Genomic DNA, 26,673 nt, shown 5'->3' on the forward strand with positions numbered 1-26,673 from the left:
CCAGCTGCTTCCGAGAGGCAGGAATTTGCACCAAATACCAAGTCAGAAAGCTCGCCATCTCGTGTTCCGTGGCCTCTTGCTCTCCAGTGTCTTGCAAACGTTGGCTACTAACCTTTCTCCTTTGGGGAAATACTTAGCACATTTTTTATATTAGATGCTAAAGAAGAAAATCCATTTTTTTTTTTAGATTTTGTTTTTTATTGGGGAAGGGGCACAGGACTTTATTGGGGAACAGTGTGTATTTCCAGGACTTTTTTTTCTCCAAGTCAAGTTGTTGTCCTTTCAGTCTTAGTTGTGGAGGGCGCAGCTCAGCTTCAGGTCCAGTTGCCGTTGTTAGTTGCAGGGGGCGCAGCCCACCATCCCTTGCGGGAGTCGAACCAGCAACCTTGTGGTTGAGAGGATGCGCTCCAACCACCTGAGCCATCTGGGAGCTCAGCGGCAGCTCAGCTCAAGGTGCCGTGTTCAATTTTAGTTGCAGGGGGTGCAGCCCACCATCCCTTGTGGGACTCAAGGAATTGAACTGGCAACCTTGTGGTTGAGAGCCCACTGGGCCATGTGGGAATCGAACCGGCAGCCTTTGGAGTTAGGAGCACGGAGCACTAACTGCCTGAGCCACCGGGCCGGCCCGAAAATCCATTTTAAATGAAGCTTGACTCTTGTGATAGTTGAGGCTCTCTGAAGTACACAGAGTGATTTCGAGGGCCTGTGCTGGGACAGGCATGAGGACATCGATTTCTTTGTTCCTGAGGGAGAAAGTTTTTGTAACTGATCAGGGTTGTGTCACTTTTTGGAAAGCAGTTTCTCTCCGCCTGGATTTTTAAGGACTATTTATGAGTCTGAAAAGAGTACATTGTAAGAATAATGTCTTCAAATTAGATTGTGGCCACAGGTAAAGATGAAGTCGTTTCTTTTAACTGACACCCCTCCCCACTTTTTTTTAACATATTCACTGGTACTGAAAGTTCCTTTGGAGTCTCTATGAAGATCCTCTTAGAAATTACTTGTAGCGCCCCAGATGTGGTTTTCAGTCTCAGAAACTGTTGGGATTTAATTGTCTGTAGGTCCCTTCCTCACAGACTTTAGTCCTAACTCCTGGGTGGACTGACTGCTCTGTCCAGGCCAGCAGGGATGCCCACGAGGGCGGGAGCTCTGGTTCCCTGCTGTGTCCGTGGCCCCGAGAGCAGTGCCTGGGTGCACCACTGCAGGAAATGCGTGGTGAGTGACTGGATGAAGGGTTACACGGATGCTAGGAAAATGGAAGGGCATAGCCCTGCCCCCGGGTCAGGGGAGCTTCCCCATTCGTGCTGGAGATTCAGTTCTTTATCGAAAATCGGAACCGGTGATAACCACAGTTCAGAGGGTGACTTCCTTTCATCTCCCTTCCTGGGTCTAAAACCTGCCTGAGCGCATGACTTCCTGTGTGGGGCTGTAGAGACACAGGCTGACGTGCCACACCTGTGGGTCCCTCTTAGCGACTGCTCCATGTTGAGAATGTGTGTAAGTGCCAACACAGCATAAATCAACCAAAAAGTAAGACTGCAGACCTTGCAAAAGGTGTAGAATTTCCTGAAATTGAGGATAGGAATGTTGGAGACCAACTTGAACCACAGGCGAATGAGGCTGTTTTCATGGGTAATTTTGACCTGCAAGATTTTTGTCCTAAACACTGTTTTAGAACCTAAACACTATGCGAGTTGGGGCTTCATGGCACCTTGCTTGTAATACAAGTTCTTGCTGTTTTGGTTAGAAGCTGACTCATGGGTCCCTTCAGAAAAGGTTGCTTTCCTAAACTCTTCCAACATGACAGCTGGTTCAGCCACTGACATACTCAGAATGACCGAAATTACACACACACAGGGACCCACTTAAGTGCGCTGTTTTCTGGGATTGTGTTTCACCTGACGCAAAGGAACATTTTAGCAGATTCTGGTGAAAACCCATGCAGGCTTTGGACAAGGCTTTTAGTGTTTGAGGGAGTGACCGATACACTGGCTGAGAGCTCTTATCCAAACGACGTCCTGGGAAGAAAGGCGAGCTGTGGCGGGCTGGCCTTAAAAGCTAATTTAAGGGAAAACACTTTTCTTGGCATTCAAAGGTATTCAGTGATTCAGAAAAAGTAGGATGCCTGTAACCACTGCAGAATTAAAACAAGTTTATCTCCGTGGCTTCTGCAACTTCAAGCAGTCTCCTGGTATGCACCCTCCCCTTTCTTTTTGATAATGGACCCTGGTTTTTAACTGGGTACCGGGCTACTCAGGGGAAAGCCTGCATTTCCAAGCTGCTCTTGCAACTGGGTCTGGACACAGTATGGACCTGGAAGTGGGAATTGTCCTGACAGGGAGGAGATATGTGTTGGTTCCTGCCTTCCATCTTCCTGCAGCCTGGAACTCAGGCATGATGGCGTGGCTTGGGCAGCCACCTTACACCAAGAGGTAGAGACGGCCTTCTACTGAGGAAGAAGGAACAGGATGGAGGGTCTGAGTCCCTGACCTGGGAAACACCAGATATGCTCTGTTAATCTTTGAGAAAAAAAATGCATTTCTCTCCTGCTTCAGCCACTGTTCTTTGGATAACCAAACGTAACCTTAAGTGATATTCCCATTCTCCATCCCAGTCTGTAGAGTCAATCCCTCTTACTGTTGTTAGATGTTTAAAATATTCAAATGCCAACAATGTAAATCAACCAAAGAGTAAAACTGCAAATCTTGCAAAAGTTGCAGGACTCCCTGAAACTGCTGAGACATTTGTCGTTCCGACTTGAACCCCAGATGAATGAGGCTCTGATAGCTGGAGAGCAGGTAACCGACGAGTGAAGAGAAAGGCCATGAAAGGACAGACGCTGCAGAAGAAAACTTAAATAGCAACGAGAGAAGAGATACTTGCGACGGGATGACTGGTGAAGGCCCCGTGGATTGATTTATTTGTGTGTGTGTGTGTGTGTGTGTGTGTGTGTGTGTTGGGGGGCGGGGAGGGGTAGTTCTTGGCCCTGCACTTACAGATGCAACTCCACCTGCATAAATAAATTTTGTTAGAGACGAATCTAACTAGTTTCTTAATTCTGGGATTTCTATTTCAATAGGAAGTTACCATCCAACCTCTGTTTACATTGTCCTTGTTTTCTGTGACATTCTGGTCCCTGTTCACAGGGGCCATTCCAGTCAGTTGTCCGTCTAGTCTGCACGTTGGATCACGGAAGCTTCAGGACGGGGCCCCCGCACGGCCCAAGATTCGGATGGAACATCTGGGATGCAGCCCAGGTATCAGAAGTTTTTAAAAGCGAGGCTGGGAACCACTGCTTTAATATGCGTGGTAAGGAGGGCTTCCCGTAGGTTCTACCACACTCAGCCCCCTGACTCTCCACATGGACATTGGGTCCCAAAAGGGACCTGCAGGTGGGGCGTCGGAGGTGCAAGAAAGGAGAGGGAGGGGAAGAGGAAGAAGGCAGCTGTGTCATCATTGGACAAATGCAGAAGAGACAGCTCCCCCGATGTCAGGGAGCTGCAGGTCAACAGTGGACAAGGCAGGTTCAACGGCCAAGACCCTTCAAGGAGAAAGGCCGGGTAGTGTGCAGACCCTGCTCACCGAGGCCAGCGCAGGGACGCGAGAAACGCGTGAAGCCACATCATGGCCTGCTGAGAGGCCAGACGTTTAGACACTGTCCCATCCCTAACTGAGCATGGGGGGGGGGGGGCTGCCAACAGCTAGGGCACTAGCAGCATATTCTCGGCCTGCTGCGTCCACCAGGTGTCCGCTGGACCGCACATTCCCATCTGCAAGGAGAGCGTACGTGGTCCGCTTCTGTAAACTAAGATCCATGATGAATCTTTTAGATCAAAAAGGTCCTGCTGCGTTTAGCTTTCCTAAGAGGTTGTGGGAAGGAGGCAAAGAGTGATCTTCAAGGGGGAGCAGTGAGCGCCAACCCCACACCCCAACTGCAGGCCCACGTGAGCACCCCCTCTTTTCAGGGTACCACTGTGCTGCATTCAATGTCTGCCCTCCATACGTGAAGGTCAACAGTTAGCTCTATCTGGAAATTTAGCCTTCAAGTCCTCCAGAACCGTACATCAGCAAACTGAAAACGAGACACAAAATGTTTCATCATAAAGTTAACTGAGTAGGAAACTGAAACTGTCTGCAGCGATTACAGAAAAGCATTATTCTTTTCATCTCTACTTTGGCATTAAAATAGTGATCGTGTTTTAAACCCCTCTTAATCAGACGCTCGCGTGTCAGTATCTCCTTTTAAAGCTCAGCGGCCGGAGTGGGGGCGCACTCCCTGTTTTTCTAGAGGGCACCTGCTGCTTTGCAGTTACTTACCTGCGGAGGACGGAGTGTGCACATGTGGACTCCACAGCCCGTCCCGTGTCCAGTCAGCCTCGGCCCCTCCGTATCGGTCAGGACCCAGATGCGCTGTGGTCTGTACCATGTGAACAATGCTGCCAGGGCTCCTCGCAGCGCAAACGTTTGTTTGTTTTTGCTTTCTGGACAGACGACGATGGCTTAGAGGCCACCAGAAGGCAGGTGAGCAGTGCCTGCACTGTGCGGACTTACAGATAAGCCCGCCAAAGCCACAAATCCAGTTCTCTCCCTGATTCCCCTGAAAACCTCTGTGTCTCCATCTGGCCTGGTCTGGAAACATGTCGGGAGTGTTACTGGAAGCACAGAGAGCTTTGGGGCGAGCCCTCTTACAACCGACACATCTACAATTCCAATGAAACTGGCTCGATTCATATACGGGGCTGGACCTGCTGGCCCAGGATTTATTTGCGCAGGGCTGTGCCTCTGATGGCAGATGCAGGCTGGCACCGTTAGTCCTCAGGGCTGCCCTCCAGTGTCCTGACGAGGTGCTGGTAGGTGTCTCGCTCCACCCGCCACGAGTGGTACATTCTCACATACCGCCTTCCATTGGCCACGAGCTTTTTCTCTAATGCAGGGTCACTAACCAGTCTCTTCGCCAGCTGAACAAACTCCTGCCAAGAAGGAGAGAAGAGAAGTTGACGTGAATACTGAAGGGGTTGCAAGTGCGTCCAGACGCCTGTGTCTGCACGAGCTCCTGCTCTCTTCCCTCTGAGAAGGCGGAGGGGTGAGAGTTAATGCAAACACTGGGGTGGGGTAAGACTACACGCGCACACACACACACACACGTGCACACGCACACACACAGACATGCTCATGCACACAGGTGTGTGTACACACGCATATACACGCGCACACATGCACACACACGCGCCAGGATGAACGTCCATGCTGACACAGGAGAAGGCGGGAGAGGGGGTTGAACGGTCCTGGCTTTCCTCCCCTCCCCTTTCTTCCGTTGCTGAGTTTCAGACCATATTTCTCTAATGTGCATTGTTTGTTGCTGTCCACAGACATGGCGCGATAAGGAAAGAGGGGCCCGTTTCTGATCTCCAAGCCCTTCCTTATTGGAAAGAAACAGAATTACCTGGACTGTTAAGAAGTGTAAATTCCAGTGACGCAGCAACCCCTGAGATTAACACAGTGCCTGGATATTTAAAGGAATATCCACATATTCTCAAAATCACTGTTAATTCAATGTTGAATGCCTTTTATAGCTAGCAATATAAATAGCGATATTTATGATAGAATTATGTTTTTAGGTATCGTGTATATACTTTTTGGTAAATCAGTGTTCTTTTTGTGATAAAAACATAGTGTATTTATTCCCATCTCATAACAGAACACCATTCTTATTAAAGTCATGTGTGAGGCTTACAGATTCGGTACGTTATTTTATGACGCTGGTTCCTATCTTTGATGTATGTGATGCAGAGACTTTGCTGAGCTCACCTACCCCCCACAATTTCTACAGAAGGTATGACCATTTTACAACAAAATCCCAAATGAGACGGTTTTTAGGAATAAAATGTGATGCACTTTTTCCTCTCTGCATGGAACCAAAAACACAGACGCAAGATAGAGGTGGGCATGTGTGAGGACCGGGAAACACTGGCCGTCGGCATGAGGAAACCTGGATGAGAGAGAGGCTGAAGGAAGAGGAGAAGCACCACGGAAAGACAAGGGAAATGGCACTGGGACAGTAAGCGTCACCCCCAATGCTCCAGGCCCATTTTCTGCCTGCACGACCGCTGAGGCAACGCGCCGACCACACGCCTGTGGACAGTGAGACGTGCTGGAGCGTGTGCAGAGATGGCGGCTGCGGCCCCCACCCATCCCTGTGCATGCGTCATGCGTCTCTTTGCTCTATGAGTCTCCCACTCCTTCCATTAAGGGGGAGAGGGGACTCCCCCACCTCCCGACTCTGGGCTGGTCCTGTAACTTGCTTGTGACACGTGATGCTGTGGGGCGTCCACGCAAAGCTCCAGAGGCCTTCCAGCCCCACCCTTGCCTCTCGGAGCCCTGAGGCCGCCACATAACGAAGCCTGAGCTACCTCCGCAAGGGTGAGAGATTACCAGGGCAGAGACGCCTGCCACCAGCAGCGTCCACCACCTCACCCATGAGGCCTGTCAAGTGGACCCGAACTTGGCGGCACGAGCTGCTGCATGCACGACTTCTATGAAACAAGTGCAGATGTCATTTGTCATCATTCCCACCAAAGCACAACGGATTTTACACCTGTCCGCTAGAGAACTCACCAGAAAACTGATTGGCTGATTGACAAACACTTATTGGGGGAGGGCTATTTGTCAAGGGCTCTGTGCCGTGTAATGACAAGACTCAAAGATTATTCATGCTACTAACTCACAAGGCAGGAAAGCACACACACTAAGACAACACAAAGAAAATCGAAACCAAGTATAGGAATGCCGTTTCCTGACAGATTCAAACACAGATCTAGACACTGTTCTGTATCAGCTTTGGAAACGCCAGTGCCCACCGGGCCCAGCGGGGAAAGTGGGCAGTGCCACCCAACTGCTGTGGGAAATGCCAGCCTACACTTGATGCCACATTGCCTGTGTTCTTCAAGAGAAGCCTGAATTCTGAATATTTATGGGAAAGCACCCCATGTTAAATACTGACAGTAATTCAAAATTTTAAAAACACAGCAAACTAAGCACCCAAGGGGACCAGGTCTACCTCAGGTCCACAGGGCTCAGATTACAGATTTCTAAAGTTTAACAAAAACTCATGCAGGAGAGCCTGGTTTTGTCTTTGTCATTATTCAGTTAGGAGTTGACTGTTTTCAGTCAACTTCCCTTCTGAGTAGTCTTTCATTTCTGGTCGAAAAACTTCTTCCTGAAGAAGGAGTGGTGCGCTTACAGTTTACAGCTGCATTTAACATCCAAGAATTACATATTTTGGTCAGGAAGTTAAAATTTGGAAGAGAATAAAAAGACGGAGAAATGCTATTTTGCGTGACATGGGCTGACACCTCACCAAATTCCATACGGAGAAAGTGGCCCAAAGTGAGCTCGATGGGACCTCTGCCTCTCCAGTGGGCCGAGCCAGCGTGACTCCAGCTCTTACACAAAAGTGTTTTGCACACCAGAGGGCTCCAAGGAGCAGCCGACGGCACCTTGCGTCTGCCCAAGCCGTGACTGTGAATGACAGAATGCACAGCCTTCATCTGAGTGACAGAAGGGCCTCCATCACGTGTGCTTTCTCTGTTCTTCTCCAAATGGGCCTTATCTCCCTCTTACCAATGAGGCACGAGCGTAGGGAGAAGAAAGGTGTCTAGAATTGCTCAGATTTCAAGTGGAAAACTGGAGACCAAGCACGGCCCCGCCCCACCCAAAGTTCTCCAACACATCTCACTCTCTCCAAACATTAACCATTGATAGACTGTCAGCATCATTACCATTTAAAGAAAAAGAAACCATCTTGAGTGAACGTGGAAATCCACGTAGAACGCTAGGAACAGTGCCTGGAACCTAACAATCCCTTGATCAGTGGTAGCTATCACCATCATCCAGAAATTTATTTTACTCTATGGTTGTCTAAAAAACAAACAGAACCTCCCAGCAAAACTAGTTTGGGCCACACTTTAAAAGTCTGACCCTGAGAAAAACTACGGATTCACCCTATCTATTAAATGCCAAATGGCGTTTAATTCTAAAGCTATGACAGGGAACCATAAAATAGTTCGTCCTTATTCTTAGAAAGAATGGGGTTGTTGTGGTAACAAAAGAAAAATCCATGTTTAGTGGGTTTCAAAAGCATCACTTATGGCTTCCCAGGGGTTAGTTGTATAAAAAGAGAGATGATTTTATTCCTATGACAGCTGAAGATTTTTAATCTTCATTTTGTTAAAAGCCCAAATACATTCTTTGCATTTGATAAGCTCCCCAAAGCAAACTTCCTTTCCTTCCAGATTCCCCATTACCTTTCCACAGCAGTGCTCACCTGTCCATACTCAGCACCAGGTCCCGTTCCCGGTCCAGCTCTCCAGGGCAGAGCCCAGGACCCCACAGGGGACACTTCTGCCTTTCTCTCCCCATTAAGAAACTGCCCTTGCACCCAGGGCTTTCAGGGGGTGAGGCCACAAATGACCAAACGGCCCACAGAGAGTTTCAACTAATAATTTAAAAAATTAACTGAATTATTGACATTTAAAAGTTGGTAAAATCCAAATAAAAATCGAGATATCCAGCCTCGCTTCAAATTGGCCTGTATCCTTGGAGTCAGGTGGTGGGTTGCACACCTTCGCTCCGGGCCTGTCGTCTCCCGCAGGGAAAGGACCCCACTCCCGGGCAGGCCTTCGTGTCCTCCAGACATCTGAGCTTGCACCCCCGGCCCAGCTCATGCGAACTCCAAATCGGCTTCTTTCCTACTCCCTCCACGCATGCTAGCACAGACTTATCGTGCCTCCCTTTCCTAAAGATCTCGCTTCTGCCACCCCAGCCATTAGTGTATCATTACTGTCACACCTGCTGATGTCCTGGTCTTTGGGTGCAGGGCCTGCGGGAGCCCACACATAAAATGAGCCCTGCCAGATGGATGGAAGCACCACGCATGCGCGCCTCCACACCCCTCACGGGCATGACTGGACCTCAGGGACCATGTGACACAGGTGCCGGGGAGGGGGCGGGGAGCCAAAGCCCCTGGTTATCAGAAAACTGTCCAACAAGGACAAGCACGGAGTATGGGCTACGCTTTCAGGGGAAACGTCACGTTTCCATTTTCCTGTTGTTGGTTCAGTCTTATAAAAAGGGTCACAAAATAAGCAAAAGGATAAGGGATCCCTTTAACAACTGTTCAGGCAAAACGTATGTAAAATTTGTTTTTCATTTTTAAAAATACACAAGTGAGGGCCAGCCCGGTGGCTCAGGCAGTTAGAGCTCCGTGCTCCTCACTCCGAAGGCTGCCGGTTCGATTCCCACATGGGCCAGTGGGCTCTCAACCACAAGGTTGCCAGTTCGATTCCTTGAGTCCCACAAGAGATGGTGGGCTGCGCCCCCTGCAACTAACAATGGCAACTGGACCTGGAGCTGAGCTGCGCCCTCCACAACTAAGACTGAAAGGACAACAACTTGAAGCTGAACGGCACCCTCCACAACTAAGATTGAAAGGACAACAACTTGACTTGGAAAAAAGTCCTGGAAGTACACACTGTTCCCCAATCAAGTCCTGTTCCCCTTGCCCCCACCAAAAAAGAAATTCCTTTAAAAAGAAAAAAACGTGAGCGGCCTGTGGAATGTGCAGTCTAACCTGCTGAGCGACTGATTGATGCCATCCTTTATATCCGGCTTTATCATCTCAATTAGGAAGTAAAAACCACAGCAGAACTACTAACTCCAGATTTAGCATGGATTGGAACAGCATTCATGGTTAAAAAATACCCACTTTATGAGGCTGGTGCTCTAACAGGGAAGTTCTTACTCAGTGAAATGTTACTTTTATTCTCTGTTGAAACAAACCTTACAAACGCTGGCCACCAACCCTTTGGTTGACCAAGTGGTTCATTTCACCTGAGTTCCTTAGCTGAGAGACTATAACCACAGTCTGACTCATTTAAAAGGCCTATTTGTTTTTGAAGCAACATCTCTGACTCTGTGTTAGGTCAAGTCAGATCACGGCTACAAAGCAAACAAAACAAAGCCACATCCGTATCTAGTGCATGTTCTCAAATCATGTGATAAAAACGCAGCCTCGCCCCATGTGAAACGCAAAGCATGCTAGTTTTGTAAATATCCTTTGTACAACGAACGTTTAAGTTGGAATCAAAGTAAGTCTGCGACTTAACTGTGCCTGCTGTGAGATGGTGTCTGAGAGCTCACGGGAGACCGGTCACCAGCAGAGCTGACTCAGAACTGTCGCCATCATGACAGTGATTTGCACATAGTAGAAAGGCCCGTACCGTCCAAGAAGCTCTGCAAAGTCAGGATACCCAGAGGCTCCCGTGCTGGTGTTCAGCCCGACACGCCCATGCGTCAGTGACGGCTGCTCAGACACGCACTGAGATAGTGGTCGTGCTCTGAAATTGAGCTGCGACGCGTACTAACATTGTGTTTGGGGAGATGAGAATGAAACCGTTTTACCAGGGTGGAGACACTCTTCTTCATCCTAAACCTCAGCCAGTGCTGGAAGCAGTTAGCCTTTCTTTAGAGAATCAGCAAGTAACTACCTGAGCGCTTCACACTCCGACGTCATGTTGGTTATAGGAGTTTTGTCAAAAGGCATTGAAAGTACACGTGCCTTTTGCTAGACCATAACAGACAAGCCCTGGGCCTCTTTTGTCCCTTCAGTCTGCTTCCCCACTGAGGCAGCACACCTGTGCGGGGCTGGCTGGTCCCCGCCATCCTGCTGTCCCCCCCCCCCACCGTGAAGCTGGCTTCTGTCTGGTCTGTGCAACTCTGATGCACAGGTCATGAAAAGGGCTGACCCATGATTATATTAAGGGAAAGCAAAAGAATCGGGGATAAAACCTCTCCTACGTGGAATTTGGAAAACTGTATTTTCAAGTCTTTGAGCTGACTAATTTTTAAGTATAAATCCCTATGTTTCTGAATATAACATGTGCTTTCATAAAGACGATGGGGGGTACAACCTAGTTTTCAAGGCTAAAGGCTTGAAACAAAGGCTGGGCCTAAGAGGTGTATTCACCACCTAAAGGACGTAGGTGGCATGGAGCAGGGCCTTTCCCAGTGACAGCAGGTCCAGCTCTGGCCTGTGCCCTGCACACCGCTCTGCCTGTGTACCTGCACTTCAGCCCCGTCACCCCTCTGAGAGCAGCAGTTACTGAGCCACTCTTGTCTGAGCTGGGAGACGCAGGCCACGGCCCCACGCCTGCACGCTGTCCCGAGGGGTTCACATGCACATAGACACGTGGGGGCCTATCCTTAGAACCTTGGCACCTGGCAAATGGGGATCCCTTTCAACACACATTCCGGGATGTCCTGACACACGTGCCCCAGGTCCACCCACTGTGCCCTTTGTCAGCTGCACTGTCCTTTATTTTCTGTTCCAATCCATGTCTACATACAAGTACCCTGCCTTCTTTGTACACGTGACTGTGATCAGATGTAGGGCAGTCTTCTGAACACCAGTAGATGTTCTAGAGAGACAGGCGTGTGTGTGAAGCGAGCCTGTTTAGAAATCAGAAATCTCAGTGTCTAAGAGGTGACGTGACTGGATCAGGGTCACACACAGCCTCAGAGTACAACTCGGGTCTCCTGTTTCCTGACCGACGCTTGGTTTCTCCAGCCGCATGTCCAGGCGGCTGCTCGCGTGGTCACAGCAGACACCGTGTGTCATCTGGGCAGCCACTGGTTCTGAGACGGATGCCGCAAGCAGACAAAATCACGCAAGTCAGACCAAGAGGACACACACGAAAGCCACCGAAACAGGCGGGGGCCAGGGCCTAGCCCCTCCTTACCTGGGGGTCGGAGAACAGCAGTCCTGTGACCTCGTGCGTCACCAGGGCCGCATTCCCCGGGATGTTCCTGGCCAAGACCGGAACTTCCAGGTCCATCGCCTGCAGGACAGAAGGAGGACACAAGTGGGTGGGGTTGTAGAAGCGGCTCTGGCCGATGAGCCAGTTCGTGGACAGCTTCTCCTGTTAACGGGGCCCCTGGCAGCTCCCAGAGAGGACAGCTTGACAAAATGATGTCCCTGTTGAAACACTGGATTTTCACATGATGCACTGGATTTTAATGACCATATTTGCCAAGTTCTGGAAAACGATCCACTGTAACCGTTTTCTAACATACCGTTTCCCTGAAAATAAGACCTAGCCGGACAGTCAGCTCTAATGCATCTTTTGGGGCAACAATTAATATAAGATCCGGTCTTATTTTAATATAAGACCGGGTCTGTAATATAATTAACATAATGTAATATAATATTAATATAATATGTAATATAATACCGGGTCTTATATTAATTTTTGCTCCAAAAGACGCATTAGAGCTGATTGTCCGGCTGGGTCTTTCATCAAGGAGACGTCTTAAGCAAGAGCAGGTGCCAGAGTGAGGTGTCTGACACCTAGTTGTTTGCAGTCAGTTCCTTCTCCACCTGCCTCGGCGCCAGGAGCTCTTCAGCCCTTTATCAGGTTCATATTCAACCTTCTTCAAAACCTTCATAGATTCTCCAGAGACACTGCGTCCACTCTGCAGGGCAGAGCAGCCTTAAAACAAAAATGCAGGACCAAACAGTAATGGGGGCTCCAGCCCCCATGTTTATGGTGTTCACGCGTCACAGGGCTTGAGAGGCACAGCTCGGGTAGAAAACACCCCGTCCAGATGTTCTTGCAGAGGTTTGCTTGCGAGTTAATGGCCTTGATGGGAGCGTATCCAGCCTGGTGACCGTGGCCCGTCGTGTGGGGATGCGGTAAGGCTGAGTGACCTTCAGTTACCTCCACACGTGCATTCGGATCTCACATCGCTGGGGTAGGAGTGTTTCTCCGTGGGGATGCCAGTGGCATTCTGGGTACAGCTCTTTGATTCCGTCCTGCACCTTGCAAAGTACTTCACTTTCCTACTGGCCCCACCAAACTATATTTGAGGAGCACCCTTCCAACTGTGACATCAAAGGACCATTCGCTTTTCAAGGTGGGAGGGGCACGTACTGCCACACACACACACACACACACCCCAGGAAAAGTCACATGACACAGTCACAGTTGTCCTTGAAAAGCCCTTAAATGAATCTTCAACCTCTAGGGCCTGGACCTGGAAGCTAAGAGCCCAGAATTACCTTGTTCCTGCTTTTTACTTGAGAAGGGGCCTTCCTCACCCCTGGCGGTGTACGTATGTGTGGGTGTATACGTGTATGTGCGTGCGTGTGTGCATGTGCACGTGTGTGCGTTCTGGGGCGGGGAGGAGAGCCTAAATGAGAAAGGCCTGGATAAGAAAATATTTTTTTTGTATTCTGTTCATTTAATTCTGTGCCAAATTCAACTTGGTAATAAGCCCGAACCTGAAACAACAGATTAGTGATAGGAGTGTATATCCAGCTAAAGTTTTGGACGTTATCATGTTAGTATGTGTTTTTGCAAACGGGATTTGTATAAGCTTCCATGAGAAAACAAAGCTAATTCTGGAAGGTCAAAAAATCCCTTCCTTCAACAGTAATACGCATTTATTCTGTGATTAACCACTCGCGTTGTCTGAATCAATGCTAATGAAACGCACCCTACCCACTCCTCTAAAATCAGTTCCATTCAAAACCCTCAGCCCAAAGGTTATTTTGGAGTTTCCAAAAGGCACACGACAACAGTTTAAGGCAGTCAGAACTGCTCACAGCTGCCTGTCCTTTGAAGTGAATGAGATTTGACAGCAAGGCATCTGCGGTGAAATGCTGTGTGTGCGAGTTATAAAGCTCCCGGATTCCACTCTACCTTTTCCTAAGAAGCTGGGGGGATGTGTATTTACGGAGAAAGGATAACTCAGCAGCAGCGCCAGGACCGGCTCAGTAACAATGCACATTTTAACTCTAATGTGAAGAGTGAAGTGTATCGCCCCAGTGACTATAGTTGAAGCGGCTTTTAAACCACAGAGGAGATTAATGCTAATCATTGAGCTCGGACCGAGGTATTGACGTGCGGCTGAGAAGAACACGTTACGAATCCACGGGACGTGCTTTGAAAGCATCCCCACCCCGGAATCAGTCGTGGGCGTGGGGGTGTAGCCTCGCCCCCAGCACTCAGTCTTTTTTGTTTTGTTTTTAAATGATGCCACATGAAAGGAAAATATCAGGCATACAGCATCAGTCATTTCTTAAATGTAGGAAGGATTTGTTTTTCCTGCTTTAGTTGCCATATTCTCTGAAACACTGAGGTTCACGAATCGTACGTTTTGGGCCAGTAAATTCAGTAATTTCCACCCATGTCCAAAGAAATACATGGCTATTACAGGTACTTACAGCCCAGTAATAGCATCACTCTAAGCCCACACTGAAAGAAGCAGCATGGAGAGAGAGAGAAAATGCAGCCGAGTCAAAGGCCTGGGGGCCCGTGGCCACGTGTGTCCCCTCCTCCTGCAGCTTCATCACATGCTCTTCAGTCAGAGCTTATGCCATGTCTGCTGTGGGCGATGCCAGCACTGAGAACTAGGAAATAGGAACGCTGCCGCCTGCAGTGTAATGCTATGGAGAAAAGCCAGTCCCGCAGGCTGGCCCCAGCAGGAGGGAGCAGAGTCCACCCTTCGCAGATGCCACTCCTCAAAAGGACTCTAGCTACAATGAACTAACAACAAAATAAGAGAAAGGAAACCCCTCCGCGCGGGGCACACACTGGTGCCTCAAGTACGTAAGGCGCACGAAGCAGCTAAGACACTCAGGTAAAATACCCCGTCACGTAAAACGCTCCAGTGAAAAGAGCTGGCGAAGGGCTGCGAGGCAGATGGAGCCCTACAGAAGAGCTGACGGTCCAGCCAGAACCCCCCAGGATTTCAGCGGCAGGGGCTTTTTATTTGAGCCTCTCCCTGCGAAACACACAACTTGGTAACGGATCTGAGTTGTGTGGGAAGGTGCACATTTAACCCAAGCAGACTAGCGATTTGATAGAGCTGAATGCTAGATGGAGAGACTAGATGATACCACCACCACCCCCTCTGCATCTCAGAGTATAGTGGTACCTCGATTTTCTAACGTTATCCGTTCCAGAAGACCATTCGAGTTGTGAAACGTTCAAAAACCGAGGCACGGTTTCCCCATAGAAAGTAATGCAAAATGGATTAAACCGTCCCAGACCATTAAAATCAACCCCCTAAAACCAAGTTTAGCATGAATTTTACTATTTAATGATACCATAGATCCATAAAATTTACGGCGTTTGTAAACCAAAATGTTCGTTAACAGAGATGTTCAAAAGCCGAGGTACCACTGTGCTCTCCTCCCATCCCTTTACCCCTGATTCTAGGTTAGAGAGCACACTGAAGAAGGGAAGAAACCAACAGAAACGGAGCTTCATGCGAAAACACACCTGCACCCCACATCCCCTTCCAACCTTCTCAACCTCAGCTGCCTTCCCGCTGTGATACTTCGCGGCTCAGACGCAGTGTGCCTTCACTTTATTTTAGTCGGCAACTGGCGAGGAGAAATGGCAGCGAGAGACGAAACGATCTTTTTAAGTCCCAGAGAGAACTTAAGAACTACTTTTGAGCGCCCAGGGAAATGTTACTTTGCTTTTTCCAAGCTCTGAGAAGGCAGGACCTGGACAAAGACACCACCTCCATCAGTAAGAAGAGGGGTGACGGACAGTTTCCTGGGTGCACACCCAGCGTCCCATTACGTCCTCACCTCCAGAATGGCAGCAGACATGCCTTCGGACACAGAGCTGTTCACCAGCGCGAAGCACTTCTTCACAACCGCGTGGAGGTCATGCTGAGGCATCTCGGGGATCAGTCGCACCCCAGTGGCCCTGGAACGATATGGGCAGGGACCTTACGGGAGGGCTGGGAGGACAGGTGACAGTTGTGGAGGAACCCCCGCAGTCTCTAGGAAGGTCACTGATCGAGGTGGGATACAAAAAGCAATATTGGGCTGAGAATCTATCTCCCACCCTCATAAGGGAGGGAGACAGCCCGCTAACAGCTCAGCTGTTGTTTGAATACATGTGACAAAGGAGACATCTCAGACATTGGAAGTCACAGGTAATGTGTTTGCCATTTTCTGTACAAGATTTACACAACATCCTATTTCGAATTCAACTTTTCAAATAATTTTTTAAAGATCCCTATAGAGACCATATTAGACGTGTAATAAACAGAGAGAAAGAGAAATACTAAAATAGAATAAGGCAACAAGTACCCCCGTTCCCACCACCCACAGGTGACAATGTTTTTTCCTCTCGGTTTTGCCTTTTTAAAATTTTTCATCCAACAACACTGATTCTTCTCCGGCCCCCACCCCTCTCCATGACTCCCATGACTCGGATACAATCCTTTCACATAACTGGCTATGCCTTCACATACGTGCTTTCTGTACCTATGAGCAATGTAAGGACAGCGGAGTGAGTACGGGGAACCATCGCCATCCCCGGTCCCGTTTGTGACGGGGTCGCCAGTATGGTGGGCTGGAATCCCTGGGTCTGTGAGGAATCACTCAACAGAGGCTGGCCACTCCTCTGGCCCTCGCCCTGGCCTGTCCCCCCACCGAAAATGCAGAACGTGATGGGTGACACTCGCAGCCACAGGTGAAGGATGGCAGGACAGAGAGACAGGAGCCCAAGGCCATGAGTCCTGGACCAACCATGTCAGATTTTTATGGGAACAGTTAAGCCCCAGTATGTTTAAGCCAGAGTGGGCAGGTCTCTGATCGGGGCAGACAAATGCAGTTAACCTCAGACACTCTGACAAACTGCTCTCCAAGGAGCGGGTGGCAGTTCTCACCCTCAGCAGCAGAATGGGAGAGGGATACAGCTCCCCATACTCTACCAAACCCTGAATATTGACTTTTCCATTTGTGCCAATGTGACCGGCGCACATCATCCTCTCAGCATGGTTTTCACTGGCCTTTCCCGGAACTAGCGAGGCTGGGCACCTCTGCCACTCCTTAGGGAGCGGCTTAGACTCCGAGGATATCAGTTCCCTTGCCTGTAAATGGGAAAGGAGCAGTGCCCGGGGGCTCACGGGACCACTGGGGGGATGAAGTGAGGAATTATCTGTAACGTGCGGGGACCGAGCCCAGGACACGGACACTGGGCCGATGGGCTGGCCACTCGGCTTCCTCTCCTGCAAAAGGCCCCTCCCTCCCTGTGCTCACCTCTGCACTTTGGCTTTCACTTCCCTTGTAAACACTGGATCAACCTGAAAAGAGACAAAGATATATTCTAGGAAAAGCCTGCAATGAGCCTAAGTCGCAGAAGAATTGCGTATAATGGCAAGAGAAGCAGACTCGACAGTTGAGCAAGGGAGAAAAACCAAGTCAAGGAGGCAAGGATGCCCCTGCGTGCAGCGGCTATGTACTAAGAACCAGGAGAAGAGAAAGACTTGGGAGAAGGTCCCCGAGCCGTACACGTACACTCCTGACTGCTGCTTGGTCTGTGAAGCCTGGTGCAGTAGGGCCAGCGCCCTCCACCCGACCCCGGGCCTCAGGACAGAAGCTCTGACAGCCATGGGACAACCTGACAGCACCTGAGATAGGTCTACGCAGTACAGTGCATTACAGTGGATGGATTTGTCGTAAAACCTTTGAGGCGGAAGGAGTTGGAACCCTGAGTAGATCTAAGACAAAGGACAGAATTCCAATGTTAGTTTTTTTAACAGGGAGCCTTCCCAGAAACACAATTTTTAAGCCAAGGGTGTGTCCATCAGCTGATGATGAAACAGAAGGTGATTCATCCACACAGTGGAATATTACTCAGCCATGGAAGGACCAAAGCTCTGACACTCGCCCCAACATGGATGAGCCCTAACACACGCTAGTCCAAGAGGCCAAACACAAAAGGCCACATATCATGTGACTCCCTTTATAGGAAACGTCCAAAATAGACAATTCCATAGAGAAACAAAGTAGATTTGTGGTTGCCAGGGACGGGGGGGTGGAGGGAATGCAGGTGACCGCTAACCGGTAGGTGTGGGGTTTCTTTGGGGTGATGAAAATATCCAGAATTGGGTAGGGGTGATGGTTGCAAACTGTGAATATACTAACAAAAAACCCCATTGGATTATACACTTTAAAATGGTGATTTTTATGGCACCTGAACTCTATCTCAATTACAAAGAAGCCAAGTGCAGCTCCCTCATGATGGCACCCCCAGAGCCCTGAGTGTGGACTGCACTCCCATGTCACGTCTGGGGGGAGTCCGTCCTTTGGGACAGCTGTTATGTTTGTCCCGCCGCACCTCTGGTGATTGACATGTTTTTTGAATCCATGCAACAATGAAGAGCAGTGTTTTCAAGCTGATGTGCTAGCAGTCTCTTACTGCACGGGTTTTTCAGCAAACTCCTGTGCAGAAGCACGGGGCCACGGAGAGGGTGGGGCTCTGGGACACATCAGGGTCAGACCCCCACCCCCACCCCCTGCCGCTCACACTAACGGACCTCGCCGCCTCGGTTTCCCCATTTTACAAATGAACATAACAGCGCCTTGGGAGGATTAAGTGGGTTAAAATACATCCGTGTTTAGAGTGGCGCCTGGGACACTGCAACTTCTATACGAGCAGAAGAAAAGAGTTAAATATCAAAGCCTGCCCGGGATGATGAACAGCATCTTGTGCCACTGGTCCCAGCTTGTCTGAAGCTCGCCCCAGATGTGCAGTGCCCAGTGACACGGCCACTCTTCCTAAGGTTTCAGGTGGGGAGGTGGTTACAGGCAGTCGCTGTGTCAGAGGGACCTGCCACACCGCTGGCCGGAAAGCAAACCACCATGCATTAGCGCAGCCGACCTCCTCCCAGGTACGTCCACCTACTAAGGCACCGAGCCGACCTCGGACCCTTTGTTGGCTATCCCAGGGGTCCTACACGCCCCCTGAGGATGAGGCTGCCGGATACACTTACCATTTCTGCTTCATCCAACTGCAAACTGCAACAAAACAACCAAGAGGCTGGTACTCCCCCCCCACCGCACCCCCCCCCCCGTGCTATTAACAATGAATACAATTTAAAAAGAACTGACAAAATGTTCTTAAATGTATGCAAGTGTAACCCAAAGTTTGAAACATTGCTTCAAAGATACAGGCAGAGGAGGATGTGAACACATTTGAGGAGGATGGTGAGATCCCGTTACTTCAGATGAGCTGGGAGTGAAGACGGATTCAATTGCTGTTCTCAGTCACACTTTGCCAGTACCTCGAAGGAATGACAAACCCAGTCTTATGACGAGTGTGACAACAACAACCCTATAGTTTATCATGCTAACGGAAATCATTCTGTTTTCCAGAAACTTCATCTCAGTGTGCGGTGCGTGTGTGTGTGTGTAACCCCAAACCCTTCAGACTGCTGGTGTGACCGAGATGTACCCCAAGAAACTGGTAATGCTAAGTTCCTTCATGACCCTGAAAATACGCTGTCACTTTGAAAGCTAACACAGCAAATTTGGGTGTATAAGGAAAACTGAAGTCATTCCTAGAAAGAGTATGTTAAAGTTTGATGTATTTTAACAGCAAACTTACAGGAGCAGCACAGAAGACAGACAACATTCAAAACAGGCACGTGCATGCTGCAAGGGGGAGGGGTTAACACGTACAAATCGGCAGTTACAGAGCAGCCAGGGATGTAAAGTACAGCACAGAGAGTATGGTCAGTGACACTGTAATAACTGTGGGTCCTAAACTTACTGCGGAATCACCTTGTAAGTTATACAAATGTCCAACCACTATGCTGTACGCCTGGCGCTGACCTAGTACTGAATGTCAACTGTGATGGATGAACATAAAAATTAAAAAGGAATTTAAAAAATGCTGCAAACACCATTTACTTGACATCAGTAAGAACCCTGCTTGTTTTAAGAAACTCCAAATGCTGGCATTACCCAGAAAAATGTAACGGGCTTATTGACGACTGTTGCGAAAGTCAACTGCCGAAACTTAATCGCTGAAACATTCGGACCCGCACTAATGCTCTAACTCTCCGCTTTTGTTTCAAAAGTTCACATACCAATGAAAACAGAAAAATTGCCAGCCCCTGACCTCTGCCTCCTGTTTCCACTCCTGATGGTTACATAGGTGCCTGTGGGCCGCGGGGAAGAACGTGGGCTGGCGGCCATGGGCCTTGTAGGAGCCTTAGCACAGCCACCTCCGTACGTGCCCTCCCTCGGTGGAGCTGGCCAGCTAGGTGCTGCTTGGGGGGACAGAGGGACGTGTGGGGGGACAGCGGGATGTGGGGGGGACAGCGGGACGTGTGGGGGACAGGGATGCGTGGGGGGACAGAGGGACACGTGGGGGGACAGGGACGCGTGGGGGTGCAGAGGAACACGAGGGGGGACAGAGGGACGTGTGGGGGGACAGCGGGACGCGTGGGGCGACAGAGGAACATGAGGGGGGACAGAGGGACACGTGGGGGGACAGCGGGACGCGTGGAGGCTGCAGACCAGCTCTATTCCTAGTAACATCATCAGAGAAAACCTCCGACCGTGTGATTGGTTGTCTGTGGCCGCCGGTACCGATTGTATTCTTCCCGCTCCTGCTTGGCAACCTGTGTGAAGTCCTGTACGTGCGTTAACCTCATTTCTTACCAGTAATCCTGTTACAATTACCCCGACCTTAGGCGGGGGGGCCCTGACGCTCAGAGAGCTGGGTGACTTGGCCAGGTTCACACAGCAAGAGAGATGCTGGGCCATGAACCCATTTCCGGCAGCCTGTCTCTGGAGACTGACTCTAGCGCCTAGTGGGTTTTATCCAGTGGTTCATAAGCCAGTGCTCACCTATTTACTGACCCCCTGTCCTCGCCTGCACCTTCTCCTTCCCACCTCTCTCTTAGGGGTGCCATTCTCTCCACCAGGAAGGTCCCCCTGTCCCGCAAACCTCTTCACCCCCCTCCTCCCAAGCACAGGCAGGTGCCACGTCTCTTGCTCCGTCATCCAAACCAGAAGAAACATCTCCTCCCCACGCTTTCCTGCCACCTCCTCACAGCACAGGTGCCCCTTCTTGTCACCAGTTCATCTCCTCTCACGTCTCCATTCCCTGCCCAAGGCCACGTCCAGGGCCTGTGCACGTTTCTGCGCTCAGTCGTATTTGCTGAATGAATGATTTCCACTTGACCCCGCCTCCCATTTCCCCTTGCTGATTCTTTTTGCTCAAAGTCTCCGCATTTAATCCTAACCCTAACGTCGTATCACGACCGAGTGAACAGGCCAGTGAAAGCCACTTTTCGGCTCCATGGATGCTTGTTCGAGACATTTTGCTTATGGTTATTTTTAGTCAGAAATTCCTCGTTTCTAATTTTATTAGCATGCTTCTGCTCTCATGATTAACTATTTGGGCAAAAGCAATTCATCAAGGAGAAAAAAATCAAATTTTACCAGAACACTGCAAAACCTAACACAAACTAAAATTTAACTAAAGACAAAGTAACCTTCAAGTGAACTGAAAACTGCATCCAACCTTTCTGATTTGCCTTCCACGTCAGTTCATTTCCAAATCTCTCAGTGAAGCCAAGCAGAAAAAAATAAAGACAAAGGGGAGGACAGACGTTTTTATTTAATGAGAGCACATCTTATGAAACTTTAAAAAGCAAAAGCATTGCAAGCAACAAAGAAGAATTCTCATTTCCTCTAAGCTTATTTATTTCCAGCACAACATATTGTTTCAACTCCCAGGCTTAAGGAAAATAATCTTCAATATAAGAAGTCATGGAGGAAAGTCATAAAGCAGTCATGCCCAAACCAAATAGTCATTCCACACTCCTTATCAAAGAGCCCCAGAAAAATGCAGCCACCAAAGCCCCCCTGCGAGCAGGGACCACATACTTGCTGACACGGCTGAACTGAGCCATCAAAGAAACTTCTAGAAGATCAACGCCAGACTCCAGCCATCCCGCAGCCAGTACCGAATCCCAGCACGTCCACACAGAGAGGAAACACCAGCAGGAGAGATCTCATACTTGATACCCATGGCAGATACAAATTATGCCGTTTGCATCCACACGTGTTACCTAACTGGCCAGCAGGTAGCAGCACTACATGGTTCTGCACATTCCCTGTGCAACTAAAAGCCAAGTTTCTCAAAGGTTGTCGCTGAGAACGGCCCCCCAAACAAACGGATGTACGGCATCTAAAAAATAAGACACACACCGCACCGAAGACTTTTCAGCCACCTAGGAACATCACTCTATTTTTTAAGTAGTTGGGAGAGCAGTAAAGGCCAGTTAGAAGGTGGAGTGATGGCCGTCCACAGAAAGAAGGGAGCTGCCTCCGGGCAGGGCCACGCGAGGGGCCAGGTGCAGCTGCGAGGGTGCTTTGCGCCCAGCCCCGACCGCCGTTTGCGGACAGCACGCCTGCAGCCTGGAATCACTCTTTCCCACCTGTCTTCCTGACCGACTCATGCCCCACGGCAGTTGGCGCCAGGTCTGTGCCAGTCACTGGGACACCCACGTGCCTCCAGCACAGGGGCACTCAGTAAGTTTGTGAAGAAATAAATAAGGAAGTAAAACTGTACACACACACGATGGGTATATACATATATGACAATGTACATTTTGCTTATGTCAACGGACAGGAAGTACATAAAGATACCCAAGCCTGCCAGTCCCTATCGGGCATCCACAACAGGATGAAGGAAGCGGTGACAGTCTTACTACAGCTGGGCCGTCTGAGCACACCTTTCACCACTAAGAATGGGGAAAAAGCACTGAGTGCATGCCCGGGACAGACAGTGGCCATCGTATTCGCACCACGGACCGATGATAGTCTCCAGCTCTTTCGTTTGGTCATTGATGAAAACCAACAGGTAATCCACGTATGCTGTGGGCATCTGGGCTTTCTTGGACCACTCAGCATCAATGTCACCTCTTCCACCAGAGCCCCGCTTCCTTTGGGAGTTCTTCCTCTGCTCTCCCCACTGGGTACGGTCTGCTGAACGTGGAATCGGGTACCTGGACCATGGACCGTGAACAGAAGGATCCGGAGACAGAGCTGGGGGAGTAGGTTTTCCCAGGTGTGCTGCCTGGAGTAAAGTGTTCCCGGCTAAGACTTCTGGCCTCTGGGGTTTCTTGGTTCCTGCCACAGTGCGAGCCTGGCCTTCACCCTCCCCCTCAGTTCTCTTAGTAGCTCTGGCAGTCTTCTGATAAACATCTTTTGCTGACGTTGGCCTAATGCTCGCAGCCATGGGGCACTGACTGAGCTGCAGCTCCGTCCTCAGAGGTGTCTCTCCGTGGGGAGATGGACGCGAGGAAATAACTGATGTGAGCACCGCAATTACCGCTAATAGTAGACTGCTCTTTGTCAAGACGTATTAACTAACCAAGTCGATGCAATTTTGTGCGAAGAGGTGCCGCACCTGACCTGGAAAAGCTGCAGCCCTCCGAAAGTGTGTAATTTACCTAAAGAGTCGATTCAGTCATTGAGCTGTGCAGTTAACAAAGAAAGACAGGTACCAAAGTAGAGTGTACTCACATCAGATGTCACAAATAATTGTAGTACTTGGGGCGTTTTATCTGTTAGATGAGATCGCCATTAAAATACGGATTTTAATATGTCCCAAGATTTGACCTCTGACCCACTTCTCAAATCCATTTCCAGATTACCAGCGTATTAACCTGTAACATTGTAGTACAGGTTCAAATTCAAACGTAAAATCGTTTTTGTCTCCTGCTAGTTCTGTGTTCAGACATGATGGTGATTTGAATCCTTGACTCTGAAAATTGATAGACGTTTGGAAATCTGATCACGATGCTGGGGGCAGCTGATTGAAACTGAGTGGCCGTGAGAAGCAGACCTGACAGGCCACCTCTGAGCCACAAGATCTGGGGAGAGAGTTTCGCTGAGGAAACAGCCAATGCACTGACCTTACGGGGGAACACGTCTAGGGGACACACACAGGGTCCAGTGGGGCCACGTCAGTGTTTTCCAAACTTCAGATTACGGAGCTCAGCATGAAATGAATTTGGGGGTTAAAAACAAGCTTTTCTAAAATGACATGGACTAGAATAGCGTAGCAGAGCATGAAGGTAAATGGAGTTGTTTGGTAAAGCGTGTCTCCGTGTGTGTGGTGTGTGTGTGTGTGTGTCTCGCTGTGCCCAGTGTGCTGCCTGGGTTCTGTCAGCTCACGAGAGCCAGCTGTGCACAGCCACTTCCCTTCTCAACTCTGATCAGTGACAGCTGCCTGACAACGGGAACCTGACCGTGGGAAAAGTTCTTACCGCCATGGAAATAGGCAAATAGGGCTTTTAGAAAACAGGGCTTCTCTCCCCCATCCCCAGAGAACGGCTGTGAACACTCACCAGCGTGCCGCTCCTTGTGGCTGAAAAGCAGACACACACGTGACTTAAAGGCAGCAGCCTGCCTGCGTCGTGGGAGGCTCTGAAACGTGTGCCTACGCGTATCAGGTTCAAGTCTTCTGTGGGGCAGAGGGAAACGGGGCGCACCGGCTACTGAAAGGGGTCTGTGGCTCACTGGATTCAATGCTGCCTTCAGAAATTTAGAAACAAATTATTCTGTCTGCTGAAATGCCATCAAGTTTTGTGGGGTGGTGGCTTTTGTTTACCCCTTAGACTTGATGAAGACCTTTTACAAGGTGGGAAATTGCTGTGGCCTGAATGTCTGCGCCGTCCCCCAAGTTCATGTGCTGGAATCCTAACCCCCAAGGTGATGACAGTGAAAGGTGGGGCCTTTGGGAGGCTGAGAAGACGGCTCTGTGACTTACTGTAGCACATTCGGATCTGGAAGCCTTGGTCTCTCCCGCGAACGGAGAAAGTGACCAGATCCTAAGAAAGCTCGGCTACGTGTGAAGGTGGCACAGTGCCACGTGCTTATCACTGGTCTGCTAGGGGGCACATGTGCCACCAGGGGATGCATTTCCCCACTCCCTGCAGGGGCTTCCATGATGAGCAGTGGACGCCTCTGGAAGAAGTGGTTTAGAATCAGTCATTCATGGCAGTGAACTGAAGGTCTCGGGACCGTCAGATCGCGACCATCACAGCAGGTCGGGCTCCCACACCAGGGCTCCCTTTCCTGGCTATGTCCTCTCAGTACTTGCAGTCCCAGCTCCACCCAAGCAAACCAGCAGCCCGAGAGCCGTTGCCCAAACTTCAGCCATTTGCGCCCACTTTCACAGTGTGTCATAGCTGCATGCCATCTGTCCCTCGGCTTATTTGGTACTTTTCGTGCAGTCAGCTCAGTTTATTTTTAAAGGAAATGTTTGTAATTGGAAAGCCAGTGTCACGTGCCATAGATAGAATGTAACCATGAAAATGCAGACAGTGGAGAGAGAAAAAAATGGCGGCGTGAGGTGAGCCTCTGTAACGCTCCCCTGGAATTTACAACGAATCGGACAACAATAACTCCACAAAGGACTCCTTGCACAGCAGACAGGCAAGACGAAGAGGCCGACTACTGAATTCACCTCCAGGTGGGTGAATCGCGCGAGCGGGGGAGGAGGGAGAGGAGAAGTGCGGAGACGGAGCCGCGCGGGCGCAGGACACAGACCTAGCTCAGTGCTCGGAGCCCGCTGCGCCCGGATCTTCCGCAACTGCGGGAGAGGGAAGGACTCGGACTGCTAGGGCTCCGCTCACGGCCCACAGGGCGGAGGGGGCAGCATACAAAACCGCTGAACCCAACGCTCGCTCACGGCAGACCTCGGAGCAAAGACTGAGGGAAGAGGGCTGAAGTCGGTGGTTTAAGCCCTCACTGCCGAGCGGAGAGCGGAAGCCTCAGGCACGGAGACTAGCCGCCACCTCCCTACCCTCCCAGAGCTCGCCCCGCCCCCACCTGCCCGGTGCTAGAAGCGATAAAGTAGCAGTGTCGGATCAAAGGACAGAATATTTGCTGCTCTGAGAACTGTGGACCGCAGACACAGATTCGCAGCTCAACTAGTTCCGGCAAAGGGGAGGGAGCTGTGGAAGCAGGACTGGCTGTGGTGGTGGTCGCCGCCATTGCTCTGGGCCACCTCTCACAACTCACCCCGCCCCTGGCCCCACCTATCTGGGCGGATCCCTGCAGGAGTAAACAGAACTGCTGAAACAAACGGGCTCTGAATCTGGTGCAGAAAGAGCTTTGGAACTCCAAAAGCTCTTCGCATACCTATCAACCTGTTGCAGAAGACACTCCTGTAGATGTCTAGGAAGAGAAATAGTAAATCAGTGATTGCCATGAATAACCAAGGCAACAAGATAGCTCAGAAAGAAAGTGAAAAGTCTCCAGAAAAGGAACTTAGAGATATGGACCTTTGTGATTTAAATGACAGAGAATTCAAGATCGCAATTCTGAAAAAACTGAACGAGATGCAAGAAAACACAGAAAGGCAGTTTAATGAACTCAGAAACACAATCAAAGAACACCATGAGCATTTTACAAAAGAGATTGAAATCTTGAAAAAGAACCAAATAGAATTTCTGGAGATTAAGAACTCAATAGAAGAAATTAACAATAAAATATCCAGCTTAGGTAGTAGAGTTGACCAGATGGAGGAAAGAATCAGTGACATCGAAGATAGGAACCTGGAATTTACACAGAGGGAAGAAGAAAGAGACTTGAGACTTAAAAGAAATGAAAGAACTCTACAAGAACTTTCTGACTCCATCAGAAAGAGCAATATAAGAATAATGGGCATACCAGAAGGAGAAGAAAGAGGGAAGGGAACAGAGAATATATTCAAACAAATCGTCGATGAGAACTTCCCAAACTTGTGGACAGAACTGGATCCTCGAATCCAAGAAGCA

General features: G+C 49.6%; 1 protein-coding gene across 3 annotated transcripts in view; it reads right to left on the bottom strand.

Annotated features, from left to right (window-relative positions):
• Positions 1–202: 202 nt before the first annotated feature.
• The window catches only part of GLT1D1 (glycosyltransferase 1 domain containing 1), a 64,009-nt gene continuing 37,538 nt past the window's right edge, over positions 203–26,673 (bottom strand). The window contains exons 9-12 of one of the 3 annotated variants that reach the window (XR_013992442.1): positions 17,123–17,166; positions 15,659–15,779; positions 4,318–4,970; positions 203–743 (exon numbers count right to left, since the gene is read on the bottom strand). Coding sequence is in view for 2 of the 3 variants with exons in the window: in XM_081036380.1 (XP_080892506.1) it covers positions 4,809–4,970; positions 11,796–11,894; positions 15,659–15,779; positions 17,123–17,166 (426 nt within the window). In the remaining variant the exon portion in view is untranslated. Of the gene's footprint in view, positions 744–4,317; positions 4,971–11,795; positions 11,895–15,658; positions 15,780–17,122; positions 17,167–26,673 lie in introns of those variants that run through there. The other 2 variants (XM_081036380.1, XM_081036379.1) reach the window with 2 other exon arrangements.

The sequence above is a fragment of the Rhinolophus hipposideros genome (assembly GCF_964194185.1).
Source record: "Rhinolophus hipposideros genome assembly, chromosome: 24".
In the NCBI taxonomy this organism is placed as follows: Eukaryota; Metazoa; Chordata; class Mammalia; order Chiroptera; family Rhinolophidae; genus Rhinolophus; species Rhinolophus hipposideros.